Raw genomic sequence first — 15,367 nt, 5'->3', positions numbered from 1 at the left:
AGCTCACACCTTTTACAGATAGTATCACATCGAATTCCCTCTGTGTGCTAATTTTGAAGTAACTGTTAGGGATCCCGAAGCAATTTGCCATAAGAAATGTTTTATTTTTGGAGTTGCTACTTGTCCTCTATTCATAAGTTTATTATTGAATTTTAATAAATTATCTACATCCATCGGTAGAGTATATAACACTTTCTAATTTTAATGTGGGTAAGATGGAAACAAAATTGTGACAATATGAGACGGTTTATATCCACATCATGTAACTTTATTTGATAATATGGATCTCTATTTCTCTCTATCGTCGGGCATCACCACCGAGTCTCACTACTCCGATCCACCAGGCCACCACCACAACTGAATCTCACAACTATCACAATCATCATCACCATCAATACTAAATCTCCCTAATTCCGACCCACAACCTTCATCAATATTTACCTCCACCACCACCAAGCTAGAACAACCGTCATCAACACCAACACCACCGTTATCGCAATTTTTCCTCTTTCCCAACTGCTCTTATTTCTACACCTTCTTTATCTCCTCTGACAGCGGGTTGATCTTCTTCCACAACAACTCTATTTTATGTCCATCGCTGTTTATAATTCTAAATTTGCCTCCATCCCCATACATTCTTAATTTGTTTATCTATCTATTTTTTTATCTATAGAGGTGAGTATTTAAAATCTTTTTTCTTCTAGGATTAATAATTGATTATAAAATTTCTTTAATTATCATATTATACATTGTATAATATCAAAAATCTATTTTAATTTTAAGAAAAAAGTAATCTTTTTTCTTCTAGAATTAGTAGGTTTAAATTAGAATTAGTAAATAATTTTTTTAATTTCTATTTTTATTCAATGAGATACATATAGTTTCTTTATAATTATCTTCCTTACTTTAAATTTTTTTTATAAGATATATATGTATAGGTTCTTTATAAATTTTTTTTCTTAAATTTCTATTTTTATTTCAAAAGATACATCTAGTTTTCTTATATTTATCTTTTTTAGATTTTTAGAATTTTTTTATATTAGATATATACGTATAATTTCCTTATAAAATTTTTTCAATTTTTTTTTTGGTTTTACACGTTGATAAATTTGACATGTGCATATAGTTTCCTTATATATTTTTTAAAAATAAATAAAAGAAAATTTTGGTTTAATATGCGTCAAAATGTGGGATCGATAAATTTGACACGTGGCACGATTTTATGAGTTACTAATTTTGAAAACTATACTTTATATAATAAGATATAAGCATATCGTATTTTATTTTTCTGTTTATGAAATTCTCCCTCACAACAGTCTACATTATATTTTAGTACCGTTATGATTATGAATAAATATTTTAAATTTTTCTTTTTTTCAAAAATGTTATTTTATCTATAAAATATTATTCACTTGACGAAAATAAACTCAATTCATTTCGGAGTTTCCAAAAAAAGTTGACGAAAATGATCAACATATATAGCAGATTTGAGACAAAAGATTTCCCTCTATAGTCATTGAGGACATCATGACATCATGCAAGATGCATTTTAAGAAGAACTGTCATAGATAATATTTTTGCAAACATCACCGTAGCAAATATATAGAAAAGATTTTTCATAATATGTTTATGGACAGAACCTTCTAGAACATGTGTTTAGGAATATCTTTAGCAACAAGATTCATGGAAGGATCTTTTGACATCAAACCTTTAACCGAAAATATATTTCTCAACATACATATAATTAAAGAATCCTTTGTTTTGTGCACTTACACTGCAAAGTGATATAGTTTAGAGATCATGAAACACCAATGTGGCTTTTTATAAAGATGTTTTGACGCTTAAATCAAAGATAAAGTTAATGTCTTCACTTTCTAAAACATAATATTTTTTGGAGGAAAAAGAAAATTTGTCCTGTGAAAATAAACAAGTATCTTATAGAGATTCTTAGTAAATTTGCCAGCTACATGATAATAGCAGTAAACTTGAAGGCACTAACTAAATATATGGCACACGATATCCTGTTGTAATTTGTTTTTTTTGTTGGTGAGATATTATAATCTCAAATTTTTTTCTAGAATTTCTTAGCAGTAAACCAGCCTATATACATGACTCTGGACAGCAAAAAACTTGGATTATGGGAGCATGAGCCTATAAGAGCCTTTAGTGTTGATTAATAGGATGAGAAAGCCTGCGCATGTCTTGTAGTAGACTATGTATGTCAGTATGTGAGAACTTGGACATGTGAGAGCACAGACTACATAAGCCTTTGGTGCGGAAGCCTTTATTATGAGAATATTTTCAAATATCATCTGATTCGTAGATATATTATATAAAATTTATCTCTAATATTTTTTCTCCACTTCAGAGTTTTTTTTTTTTTTTTCCGAGAATGTGGTGTGGAAACCATTTGTTAGAATACGAGTACTGTAGAAGAGTTTCTACATTATAAAAAATGTTATGTATAAGAATAGTGCTTAAGTCTCTAACCCAAAAGAGAAAGTTGTTTTGACTTCGGTCTGTAGTAAGTAAAGAATATAGATGAATTTTTTTTTGCCAAGTCATAGAAATGATGACTGTTGAAGACTATAGATGGATTGTGAAGTCATATGAGTATTTGAAGAATAATACCGCATTAATTTCAAATGGTCTTCAACATGGTATAACCATTTGATGGTTTTTCATGGGCATCATCGTGTTAAGATTACTCATGGAAAAGATAAATCATGTATTAATGTTAGTATCTAAACAATCTGGATTCCACATGGACAATATAGACGAAAGACAAAATATTTGCAATGGCTGAACAAGATATAACTAGATATATAAAGTAACAAGAAAAGAGCATTATTTTAATGATTGTTAGATATTTAAGACCGGTATAAAAGTATTTAGGTGGGTGAGAAGATGCTTGCAGAGTTGCAGTTATTACCTAGTAGTGCTGGTAAATTAAGAACTACCACGAGAAGATTTCCTATTGAAAAATGATGATTTAGTGATCAATATTTTATATCTGGATCGTGACATGTTGGGTAAATTTAAAAATACTCCAATGAAAGGAACAAAAATTTTAAATAGTAGAAAATGGTTGTATGAGACAACATCACAACGATTTTTAAAAGCAGTTTTGACTTTAGTATTTTAAGTTAGCTTCCTAAAATCGAAGAGAATGTTTACGGAGATTATAAGGAGAGTAGTTGTTCTATAGAGGTAATTTTGGAGGAAAATCGGAGTGATTTCTATTAAAATGATAAATACTATGTTATTTATATATGAATTTAAAAAAAAAAAATTGTGTTATTGGATTAGTGATTTTAAAATGTACAAATTCATTGTTATTAGAAATATTTTAATTAAGTAGTGGATTTGAAGTCATCTGAGTGACTTAAAGTGAGATTTCAGAGAATTTATTAGTTAAAAATACAAAGATACAAATCTCATGTTTTTATGTGAGATTTAAGAGAATTTTAATAACAAATTTTCTATTTCACCAAAATCATTTCAAAACTCAATAAAATTCAAGTCACTCTAAATTTATCATTCAATATACCCCCTAAGTGTTTAGGATGGACGTTCTTACTATAAAAGTTTCGCCCAAAAGAATTTTTAACAAAAATTATGGGATTTTCCTAAAGATTTATTTGGTAATGCATACCAAACATTTACTACAAAAGTGTTGGACTATAAAAGAATTTAGGATGTGAATGATAACTATAGAGAGGGAGAAAGGGGAAATGGAAAGAAAAGGAAAACATTTTTTTTGTGGCCAATAAAGAGTATTTTTTTCTATCATATCATTTATTTATTTTGGATGAAAAATATTCTTCCCTCTTAACTACACACCATTCCGAGTATTATTTTTCTTCTTTTTTCCCGACTCTTATATTCATAAATTAATTTATATTCAACAACAATTATTAAATAATTTAAGACTTTTTTAAAGCCTCGTGAACAATTTATAACATAGTAATGTACAATATTCAAAACTTTAAGAATTTTAAAACATTGAAAATTTTATTTTAGAATATTTGTCATATATATTTTAAAATGTGATATTTTGAACATCTGTTACATATTTTATTACTTAAAGAATAAAACTTTTATTTTAAGAAAAGGATATAGAAGAGGCTCATTGTAACATTATTGTTATATGATTACAAATTAGAAGCACAAACCCATGCATTGTTAGCCAGATCCTCTCAGCCTAAGAGTTAACAGCCTGATATTGTAGCACTTAGTACTATTGTGAATTGGCCAGCCGACATAACCGAAAGAGTTCAACGTAGTGAAACCCAAAGTAGTGTTAAAATTAAGCAAGAGCTTTGGTATTATTAAAAGGAAATGCCTCGATGTAATTTAATTTTTTAAATAATTAACTGAACCTTTTCTTTTGTCTTCCATCAAGACATCAAGCACCTCCTCCAGTGGGTTGAGGATTCCCAAGTGACATTTACGTATCGAAAAGGCAATGGAGTGGCGGACAGAATAGCGAAGAAGTCTCTTTTTTTTAGAATCATGATCCTAAGTTGTACTCTATAGTGCTAATATGGGTTAAACCCTTTGTGGAAATAGATAATTTGTAACTGAATATTAGTTAATATGAAGTTGAAGTTGAGCCAAAAAAAAAAGTTTAGACTCTCTAGCTATCATAAACCAGTGTCGTTTTTCTATGGTGGGCACACGATTTGTTTAGTCAAAGCCAACAAAAAATTCCACTTCTATATTAGATTATCAATTCTTTGTTAAAAAGAAATTAAAACTAATTTTCGCCACGTGTAGAAACGATATCAATTCTTTGCTAGTTATAAATAGAGACCCTCCTCCTCCAAAAGGCCCAACCAATTCCACATTAAAAATATTAGTGCCTCTCTGTTTCTTTTTACCATTTGCACAAAATCGTTTTGTTTGCCTCCAACCAAAAGACTTCAAAGCACTAGAATTTGTCTCTTTAGTTCTTTTATCTCTAAACCGCACAAAACCAGTTTACTCGTCTCGAGAATCATGTGTAACTCAAAACCATCTTCTGCTTCCTCTTCCTTATTATCTTGTAAAGACAAAACCCATTTCTCAAAACTCGAAACCTGTGATACAGATAATCCTCATTATTCCGACTTCACGGATAATGATTCTCTAGACCTTAAAAGATGGCCAACTTTTCTGGAGGTACATAATCTCCTTTTTTTTCCTATACGTATTATTATTTTTTTTTTCTTACGGCGTATACATATATATGAATATAGTAATACAAGAATCGAGTTCTTTCCAAAACTAGATTGTACGAACTATACCAATAACATACATATATATATATATGTATTAATATAGAAACCAAAATTTCACAATTCTTTTCTTGATTTGATACCTAAATCTTTATTCCCGGTTTGGGATTTTTGTTATGTTATTATTTATAAAGGTTTAACATAAGCTTTATTTGATTAATATAATTAAGCACTAACCAGGGAAAATAAAAATCTACTGACGTGGACGGTTCTTGTTCTTGACTTTTCTTTTCTTAAAAATCTGGCGGCAGGGCTTAGAGGAAGTGAAGGCAATAGGAAGAATCTCTGGGCCAACGGCGATGACCGGGCTTCTTATGTACTCAAGAGCAATGATATCGATGTTGTTCCTAGGCTACCTCGGCGAGCTTGAGTTAGCCGGAGGATCTCTCTCCATAGGCTTTGCCAATATCACCGGCTACTCCGTCATCTCCGGTTTGTCCATGGGGATGGAACCAATCTGCGGCCAAGCCTACGGAGCTAAACAAATGAAGCTTTTAGGACTAACCCTTCAAAGAACGGTCCTCCTCCTCCTCTCCTGCTCGGTCCCTATATCTTTCTCTTGGCTCAACATGCGCCGAATCCTCTTATGGTGTGGCCAAGACGAAGATATCGCCTCTGTTGCTCAAAAGTTCCTTCTCTTCGCTATCCCTGACCTCTTCCTCCTCTCTCTGCTTCATCCTCTTCGCATTTACCTCCGAACACAAAACATTACATTACCCGTGACTTACTCTACGGCCGTGTCCGTTCTCCTCCACGTTCCTTTGAACTACCTTCTAGTGGTGAAACTGGAAATGGGAGTCGCGGGAGTCGCTATAGCTATGGTTTTGACAAATCTCAACCTTGTAGTCCTCTTATCTTCCTTTGTGTATTTCACGAGCGTGCATAGTGACACATGGGTCCCAATTACTATTGACTCCCTTAAAGGTTGGTCATCTTTGCTCTCACTTGCCATACCCACTTGTGTGTCTGTTTGTTTGGAGTGGTGGTGGTACGAGTTCATGATCATTTTGTGTGGACTTTTGGCTAACCCAAGAGCCACCGTGGCTTCCATGGGAATCTTGATCCAAACGACGGCTTTGGTCTACGTATTCCCATCTTCTCTCAGCCTTGGTGTCTCTACAAGAATTAGCAACGAGCTTGGGGCTAAACGCCCGGCCAAAGCTCGTGTATCCATGATCATTTCACTCTTCTGCGCGATCACCTTAGGCTTAATGGCAATGGTGTTTGCTGTGCTGGTTAGGCACCATTGGGGTCGCATGTTTAGCACGGATGCAGAGATTCTTCAGCTGACTTCCATCGCATTGCCCATTGTGGGGTTATGTGAGCTCGGAAACTGTCCTCAAACGACTGGTTGTGGGGTTTTAAGAGGCTGTGCAAGACCAACACTTGGTGCCAACATAAACTTGGGTTCATTTTACTTTGTGGGCATGCCAGTCGCTATTCTGTTTGGGTTTGTTTTCAAACAAGGGTTTCCAGGTCTCTGGCTCGGGTTGCTTGCAGCTCAAGCAACTTGTGCTTCTCTCATGTTGTGTGCACTTTTGAGAACAGATTGGGCAGTCCAAGCGGAGAGAGCTGAAGAGCTGACGTCACAAACTCCCGGAAAGACTCCTCCTCTTCTCCCCATCGCCAGGTCTAAGAACCTGTCTAGCTCCGGTACAGAAGATATGATGAGAACCATGTTGGTTTAGATTGATAGCTATTCTTTGGTGTCATTTTCCTTCAACATTGACGTAACGTACATATGTTCTTGTCATCATTTTTTGGAGTTTATATTGCTCCTTAATTTCTACCTTTTGATTCAAGAACGACTTTGTTTTGTGGGCTTTAGTGGTGTTTATGTTATTTATGGTTGTATGGGTGTGTGTGATAGTTCTTAGCTTCAACTTTAGCAGTTTGTACTTGTGTGTTCCCTTTTGTAATAACTCATTTTAATTTAATATCTTTAGCTTTGTCCATTTCTAGGAGAAGGTGAAATTATGTTTTGTTAAACTAAGAATAAATTAAAATTGTTACTAAGAATAAATTAAAATCAATTTTTTTTTTAACTCCATTACAACTTCAACGTGTATATATATTTAAGAAGATTGATACTAATTTTTTTTTGTTTTCAAGACTAGGCCATTGAAATCTTGAGAAAGACCATACTAGCTAGTATATGTTGGTAATAATCAAATTCAAACCTAATGGCTGAAAACAATCAGAATAACTACGGATAAAGTAAAAGTTTAGAAAATTTTCCATAATAGGTTTTTTTTGCCAATTATTTTGCCAATTATGTTTTGTTAAACTAAGAATAAATTAAAATTGTTACTAAGAATAAATTAAAATCAATTTTTTTTTTAACTCCATTACAATTTCAACGTGTATATATATTTAAGAAGATTGATACTAATTTTTTTTTGTTTTCAAGACTAGGCCATTGAAATCTTGAGAAAGACCATACTAGCTAGTATATGTTGGTAATAATCAAATTCAAACCTAATGGCTGAAAACAATCAGAATAACTACGGATAAAGTAAAAGTTTAGAAAATTTTCCATAATAGGTTTTTTTTGCCAATTATTTTCTACTCGTGTATGTATTGTGATTACTTTGCTTATTTAACAATCAATTCTTTTCTTAAGGACATGCAATATGGATCTTTTATTTTTGAGCTTATTTTTGAGCTTTTTGGTTGTTCCATGTTCTATAAAAGGAAAATATATTCGCAGCCAAAAATGGAAAATATTTTCTTTATTTTATCATATTCTTTGTCTCAACGCCTTTGGGATTCGATACGTTTTAAAATTTAATTGAGATCACATTTATTTGATTTTGGTTGTTTCCTTTGAGCAGAGAGAAGCATCTTTTCTTTTCCTTGACACAAAAAATATCCGCTCTTTCTCTTTTACATATACTTTTTTTTTTTTGGTGCTGGGACCGGAACATGAATTTATACGAACTTCACAGCGATGTGGCCAAAGAATAAAACATTAATATGACAAGAAAATGAAATAAAACTGAGTGGAATTGATAATGCGTCTACGTGTCGACGATATGAATTACCTTTTGATATTCCTTTTCTATAGATATTTTAAGAAATAAAATAAGTAAAGCCTAAACTGAATTCATTGGCTTGCTGAAAAATCATTGAGTTTCATTGGCCATCTATAAAAAGTTCGAATTTCATTGGCCTTTGAATTATGACGAAAGAAAAGACAATTGTGTATTATATATTTTGGACATCTACCTTTTGTTATTATTAACATGTAAATAGTTAAATGTATTTGTCTTTTATTGGTAAACACTATGAGGTCAATCATACTCATTCTAAATTTACCGGTGAAGCTATTTCAAAATTTTAAAGATATCAAACGTAGATGATTAACCACGAAAAAAAAAAGTATATATAACGTAGATTTAAAGCCTATGTTTTTGTTAGTTATAAGTTGTTAAGAACTGTACTTAGTTATATTATAAATTTATACCACCAATTTTTTTTTAAAAAAATTTATTACAAATTTATTACAAAAATAAATTTATTTAAGTGAAAAGAATAAGTAAATCCATCCCTCTTGAATGATTTTATCCATTTCATTTAAATGTCCTACGACGGGAGGACTTTTTTTTTCTCTTTAACATCATTGTTTTTTCTTGCACCGATGTCAAATTTATCAAGTCGATTTATTATACAAATTTATTCATATCATCTTTTTTTAACGGCTATTTATTCATATCATCTAATAAATCTTGCAGAAAGTATATTTTTGTTTCTCTTTATGTTATTTTATTTATGTGAGCCTTTAAAATATACCTGGATATTTAATTCATGCATATTAGCTTATTATGTTGAAGTTTGTTTGATATGTGTATAATCAATAACGAGACTACAAAATAAATATGTTTTTAAAGGTATATTTGATAAAATAACGCATTACATTTTCATTCAACTTTTTAACAGTACTCTTATGTTAGCAACAATTTAAATACTTGTCATTTCCCTAAATGGTTCTTTGTTTTTTTTTTTTTTTTTTTTTTTTTTTTTTTTGTCTTTTTTTTTTTTTGATAGGAATGTGAATATCATATAATATGAAGAGGTGAGGTTCTACAATGAAAGCATAACCTAAGTGAATGTAACCTTGCCAAAAAAAAAATAAAAAACAAGGGTTACATAATAAAAAACAAAGCGATGGGTGTCAAACAACGCATTATCGAATCCAAAGGATCATTAAGTTGCGAAAAACCCGTCTGTTCTTTCTAACAGGGATCGGGTTTCTGATCCCCTTCTCCAAGGTCATGAAAACAGTAAAGGCCGGGATTGAAACTTGATTATAAAAAAAATTGTTCCCCTGCTTCCATATATGGGAAATCGCAGCCTGAGCCACCAACTTCCTTAAAACCGTGGGAACAGTGGTAGAGCTGAGCCGTGTCCACCCAAAAAAAAAAAACCAAGTATAGAAAGTGCAAGGAGACAGGGTTTAGTCGTAGGAGAATAAGCTTCCAAATCTGCTCGCTGAACACACACCTAAGAAAAAGGTGATCTCTAGATTCAGCAAATTGAGAACAAATGCAGCAGGCGGGAGAGATCGGCATGCCCCAAGCAATAAGACGGTCTCTAGTTGGTAGCCTGTCAAGTTGAGCTAGCCACATGTTAAAGGCATGCTTAGGTGTGGCTCCTTTGTACCAAACAGAGGATGACCAAGCCTTGGCAGGAGCTTTTAGTCTTAAACTATCCCAAGTCTCTGCAGTTGGGAACTTTATGAGGTTTGAATCACGTCCCAACCAACTGTAGAAATCATGGTCCTCCTCATCGTCAGTCAAGTGGACAGTGGAGAGCAGATCATGAACAGCCACAATTTGTGGAGAGCAGAGTCTCGGTATTCTCGCAGAGTAATTTGCGAAAGCGTCAGCCACTGAAGAGAGTAGTGGAATTCTGAGTTTTCCGGGACCCTGCTGGCCAGCAAACTTGATGAGAGTGCCAAGCGGGTGCCAGTTATCAAGCCAGAAACTACCATTCTTTCCATTCCTTATGTTGCAGGTCAAAAATTTCTCTGCAAGAGGACGCAGCAAAAGCAAGGATCTCCAGTTCCAAGAATCAGAGGCAGAAGGCTTTAGAGACCAGAAACTTTTACCTTTGATATGATGATGATGGTGCCAAGCCACCCAAAGAGAGCCGCTGCCAGCGAACAGCAGCCAGACCAGTTTTAAACACAAGGTAGAGTTCCAAGTGCTCATTCGTCTCAAACCAAGACCTCCTTCATCCTTTGGATAGCAAACTGCTGCCCAAGCAACCTTAGCTCCCCTGGAACTGTCAATGGAACCAGACCAAAGGAATCGTGCACAAAGAGACTCCATCTTCTTGATGCAAGCTTTTGGTAGCATAAAAGTAGAGGACCAGAACGTGACAAGCCCATAGATGACTGATTTAATCAGTAGAAGTCTCCCAGCATAGGACAAAGAAGAGGCAGCCCAGGATTTGAATCTTTTAACCATCTTCTCAATAAGAGATGAATATTCGGAGATTCTGAGTTTTCTACTCATTAGAGGGAGTCCCAAGTAGCGAATTGGCAAAGAACCAATGGAGAATCCAGAGTTAGCAATGGCTGAGGATTCAGCAGGTTCCAAACCGGCAGTGAAAACTTGGGTTTTAGCACAATTCATAACCAGTCCAGACCAGCTAGCAAAAAGATCCATGGTATCAGAGATTCCCTGAAGAGACATGGAGGAGCCATCAAAGAACACCATAACGTCATCCGCGAACATGAGATGAGTGAACATGAGGATTTTTTTGTCTTTTTGCAAAGTAACACTGCAAACTATCCTAGGAGGTGAGCATTAATTATGTCTAATTAATGACACATTTTTTGTACATCATAGAATTAGATCCAAAAGGTGATATATGTTCATGTATACTTAGAATAAGTATGGCAAGTGTACAGTAATAAAAGTGGAGTAGCTAGGTACATCAAACACATGTTCTTACAGCGTCTTTGTCTGGATCAAATGTTCAATTGTAGCCACATGAGGCATCACAAACATATAAATATAGTTCATAATATGTAGAGAGTAGAGAGAGTCGTAGATAATTGTTTGTGTTCGAAGAAAAATCGAATTAATAGATGCCAAGTCTATAAATGCCGTGTGTGGTAAAGCTCGAGTTTGGAGGAGAAAGAGAGTAGGCAGGGTCCCCCACCCGGTGACATGAGCGGTTAATTTCCCTTTCTTGTAAAAAGATAGCTTTACAATCCAATTTATCACCTACTTACTTTTTCAAACATCATCTTCTCATGACTCCAACCATGAGATAATCTCATTTTCTGCTCCTCAAACCAGCAACTAAGCATATCATGATCGAGTACATAGAGGTTGAATGCAAGATTGTTGCAATTGTTGTTTATGACGCCACTTGGCTCCTTACCCTTTTGCTTGAAATGTGTATTCCTCTTTTACCGTTAAAATAATAGTGTTTGTGACAACTTATATACCATCTAGTTTCCCTCAAATCCATTAAGGCAGCAACGGACCGAGCATGTCGTGATCGAAATTCTATTCATTCGTGGAAAATTAGCTATCGGTCACATTAAGGCTTTACATGTGTTTTCCGCTTATCAATAACTAGCTAGAGATTGTTTTGCAAATAAAAGAAAAACTTTATGGTTACTTTACAAATAATTCTCAACCATATGGTTATTAATTAATATATTGTATTTTATCATATCTAAAAAACTATAATGCCAAATGCCGACAAAGATTTAAACATATGATATTCATAACTTTATTGACAATTTGACATGTATGATTGTTATAATCTTGGTATAGTTTCTTGATTATTGACATGTATGATAAACTACCTAAAAACTTTATTCTCTTTCTTAAACATTGACTTCGTTGAAATTAAGAAAAAGGAACTCGTGATGCATGAGCAACCGACCTTAATTCGCCTTAAGCATGCCCCAAAAATTGGGTATGATTAAATATTTGATAAGTAACTCATTGGCTCTGCCGCCCGGATAAACCCTTACCAATGGTTATACCTTTTCTTACTCACTTTGAATTGTTCGTTATTACTTTATACTAATTTATTGAAATTAAAAAATTAAAGTCAATTAGAAAGAGCTCAAAAAAGTAAATTATAAAATTCAGTTTATCACTTATCAAGATAAGAAAAGAAGGCCACTCTTTTGCCACCGCGTTAGAATGTATATCATGTAATATTTATGGCGAGTTCTCATTTGTTGCACACAAAAACATCAAAGTTTACTCAAAAGATATCATTACATAAATTATACAATATGAACATGTAAACGTGAAGGATAAAGGCACTTAATTGTTGTTACCTCCTTTTGAAACTCTTACTTTTTTTTAAGTATTATTATTATTATTATTATTATTATTAAAAAATATGGGTTATGCGAGCAACTATCTTCCTTGTTGACAAAAGTGCTACATTTGTACATGCTAAATGTCACTAGTGGTAATGGATATTGTACATAATTTTTTTTTTTTTGAAATTTAAAACTGATAGATTAGAATGCTAGGAAAAATGATCAGTGAATCTAATTGTTCTTCTCGAATTAATATAAACCTCTAAATTAAATATGTTGGCATTATGATATTTTATGGTGATACAATTTATAAAAATATTTGTTTTAATTGTTAAAATTCTATAATGAATTGAGAAATTTTTTATCTTTTTCATCTAATGAAATTTAATTTTTCGATGTTATAAATTTTGAAGTTTTAAACTTGAAAATTTAATATTTATAAGAAATTGTTTTAACAAGAAATAACAATGACTACAGATGAATTCACTTATACAAACAATACAAATAAATTTAAATTTGTGATTAATGACTTTAGCTATCGTATTTTAATAGTTTATATGACTATTGTAGTAAAATTGATGTATTTTTAAAATTTGAAAACATACATAAAATTTTAGTTATCTTTATGTCAAATTTATAGACAATATATACTACAATGCGATATTTAAAAACACAACATAAATTTTTTTTTGATACTTTTGATATGATAAAAGTTACAGATGAATTCTAACGATTAATTCAAATTTTTTATACAACTAAAACCATAAATTATTATATATAGAAATAATGTATTTTATGTAAATTTACATAATTTTTAATTTATTATATTAATAAAAACATATATTTACATAGAGATTTTCATAAAATTATTATCTTTTCGAGTACTGATTTATAAAGATTTTACTGTAATTGTTCAATGAAATCTAATATCACTGCATATTTGACATACCAATTTTTTTTTCTCAATACATAGTTCTTTCCTTTGTGCTGGTCGGCTAGATTAAAATGAAGCATGTTAATATATATATATTTTTTTTTTTTCATTTCTTTTTGCGTTTTGAATTGTGCACTATATTACATTATTACCTCGCTTTGTTTATGTTGGTGGCGTGGTCTGCTTAATTAGAAAAATTGGACATAGGATAAATACATTATGACATTCTAAATTCATCCACAAACTTTCTACAGAATAACAAAGAAAGACGTAAGAAACATTCATCTCATTTCATATTATGGAGCAAAACCTTAACTATACATTTGCCAATTGGATTTGCTTTTGATAACGTCTTTGATTTTTGTTTTGTTTTGATAACGCCTTTGATGGTCTGGTCAAAGACTCCATTGTGTTATATTTGCTAATTAGTGGGTCGGGAAATGTGATATATAGTCTTGTATTTATCCGAAAATGATATATTCAAAAATATCCCATGTTTGTCCATCTTCTAAAATTTTCAACTCGTCTAACTTTATTGGTCAACGCTTTTTCTATTGTATATAACGTTATAAAAAAAAAACACTCACACTAGGATAACATAATCACGAAGAGAATATCTAAAATCGTAATTTTTGTTTTTTTTTTTGATAAACTCTAAATCTAATTAAGCAAACATTCTCATGGTCTTTTTTAGCATGTATAAGTGGACTAGTTGAATAAGGTTCCGATGCATGTTTTTTAAAAAATCCTTAATTTGTGTTAAAGTATGCATATAAATTAGAGTTTATATACAAAATTGTTTAACCAAATTAAATATACTTTCCACTAAATATTTTTTCATAACCTACAAATAAATTGAAACAGTCATGCCAACATGCCAGCCAACCACAGTTAATTACACATATATATCATTGTACGCTTGTAACCATTTAAACATCAGTTTGAGATATCCTTTAATTTTTATTAATCAGAAAATTTCATATTTATTACATAAATTTTACAGAGAAAAATAAATAAATTAAAATAACATTTAATTTTTGGTTAACTTAAGAAAGAAAAATCATAGGTTTAAAATATAATTGTTTTTAGTTTTGCCTTCGGTAGCACTCAAACAATACCTCTCTAATATTTTAGATTCGGATTTAGTAGCACTAAAAGAATACATCTCTAAATGGTTGAACTAACCACGCCTTTTTTAGAGTAATCATGTCATTTAGGTAAATGTAGATCTTTATTTTTTTTGATAAAAACATAACTACAGTCTTTTATATTGTAGACATTTATTTGGTCAAATATAATGGAGACTATAACATGTATTATGATCCAATTTCAAGTATCAACTAAATATATGACTTTAAAAAAAAAAATTGGGTGCTTATCTAGTCGAGCTAATGACACCTGTTAATTGGTGATTTTTATACAAAATTAATCTATTCAATGAACAACAATATTTGTTTTTGTCAACTGTTTTTAATTAAAACTCAAAAAATCATTCCACTGTTTACATATGTGATATGATGCAGTTTAGTAATGAACATCAATATTAAAAAGCAATTCATCAACTATTATATGTAATTATAACGAAGAAAGAACTACAGGCTTTCACTTTCATGAATTTCTGACAAATATTGACTAATCCACTGTTGAAAACATAAGCTTACGGTCTTCTTCTCCTTCTCATACAAAAGTCGTCTAAGACCACACGAATCATGGAACCTATCACACATCTTTAAAATTTGGGCAATCTATCTTCTAGAAGAGAAAGTAACATGCTTCTAAAACAATCTTACTTATAAGCCACGATCACATATTCCGGAGGACAAGAGAGTGATGGTGATGTGTATCTTGATA

General features: G+C 31.9%; 2 protein-coding genes across 2 annotated transcripts; one reads left to right on the top strand and one right to left on the bottom strand.

Annotated features, from left to right (window-relative positions):
* Positions 1-4,084: 4,084 nt before the first annotated feature.
* Positions 4,085-7,253, top strand: LOC9322761 (protein DETOXIFICATION 48). Its single transcript, XM_002888173.2, has 2 exons — positions 4,085-5,163; positions 5,531-7,253. Exons 1-2 carry the CDS (start codon positions 5,002-5,004, stop codon positions 6,965-6,967), a joined length of 1,599 nt encoding a protein of 532 aa, XP_002888219.1. The 5' UTR covers positions 4,085-5,001; the 3' UTR covers positions 6,968-7,253.
* Positions 7,254-9,586: 2,333 nt separating this feature from the next.
* LOC110230885 lies at positions 9,587-10,492 on the bottom strand. Its single transcript, XM_021035105.1, has one exon. It carries the CDS (start codon positions 10,490-10,492, stop codon positions 9,587-9,589), a length of 906 nt encoding a protein of 301 aa, XP_020890764.1.
* Positions 10,493-15,367: the final 4,875 nt, after the last annotated feature.

This window comes from Arabidopsis lyrata (genome assembly GCF_000004255.2).
Source record: "Arabidopsis lyrata subsp. lyrata unplaced genomic scaffold ARALYscaffold_2, whole genome shotgun sequence".
NCBI lineage: Eukaryota > Viridiplantae > Streptophyta > Magnoliopsida > Brassicales > Brassicaceae > Arabidopsis > Arabidopsis lyrata.
Note: the sequence above shows the minus strand (reverse complement) of the source record. Positions and strands in the feature narration are given on the sequence as shown.

Bases quoted from the DNA above. Each gene is read 5' to 3' on its own strand.
- LOC9322761 (XM_002888173.2), top strand. From the start codon at position 5,002: ATGTGTAACTCAAAACCATCTTCTGCTTCCTCTTCCTTATTATCTTGT. The intron at 5,164-5,530 runs GTACATAATCTC...ATCTGGCGGCAG, and splicing joins GATGGCCAACTTTTCTGGAG to GGCTTAGAGGAAGTGAAGGC.
- LOC110230885 (XM_021035105.1), bottom strand. From the start codon at position 10,492: ATGAGCACTTGGAACTCTACCTTGTGTTTAAAACTGGTCTGGCTGCTG.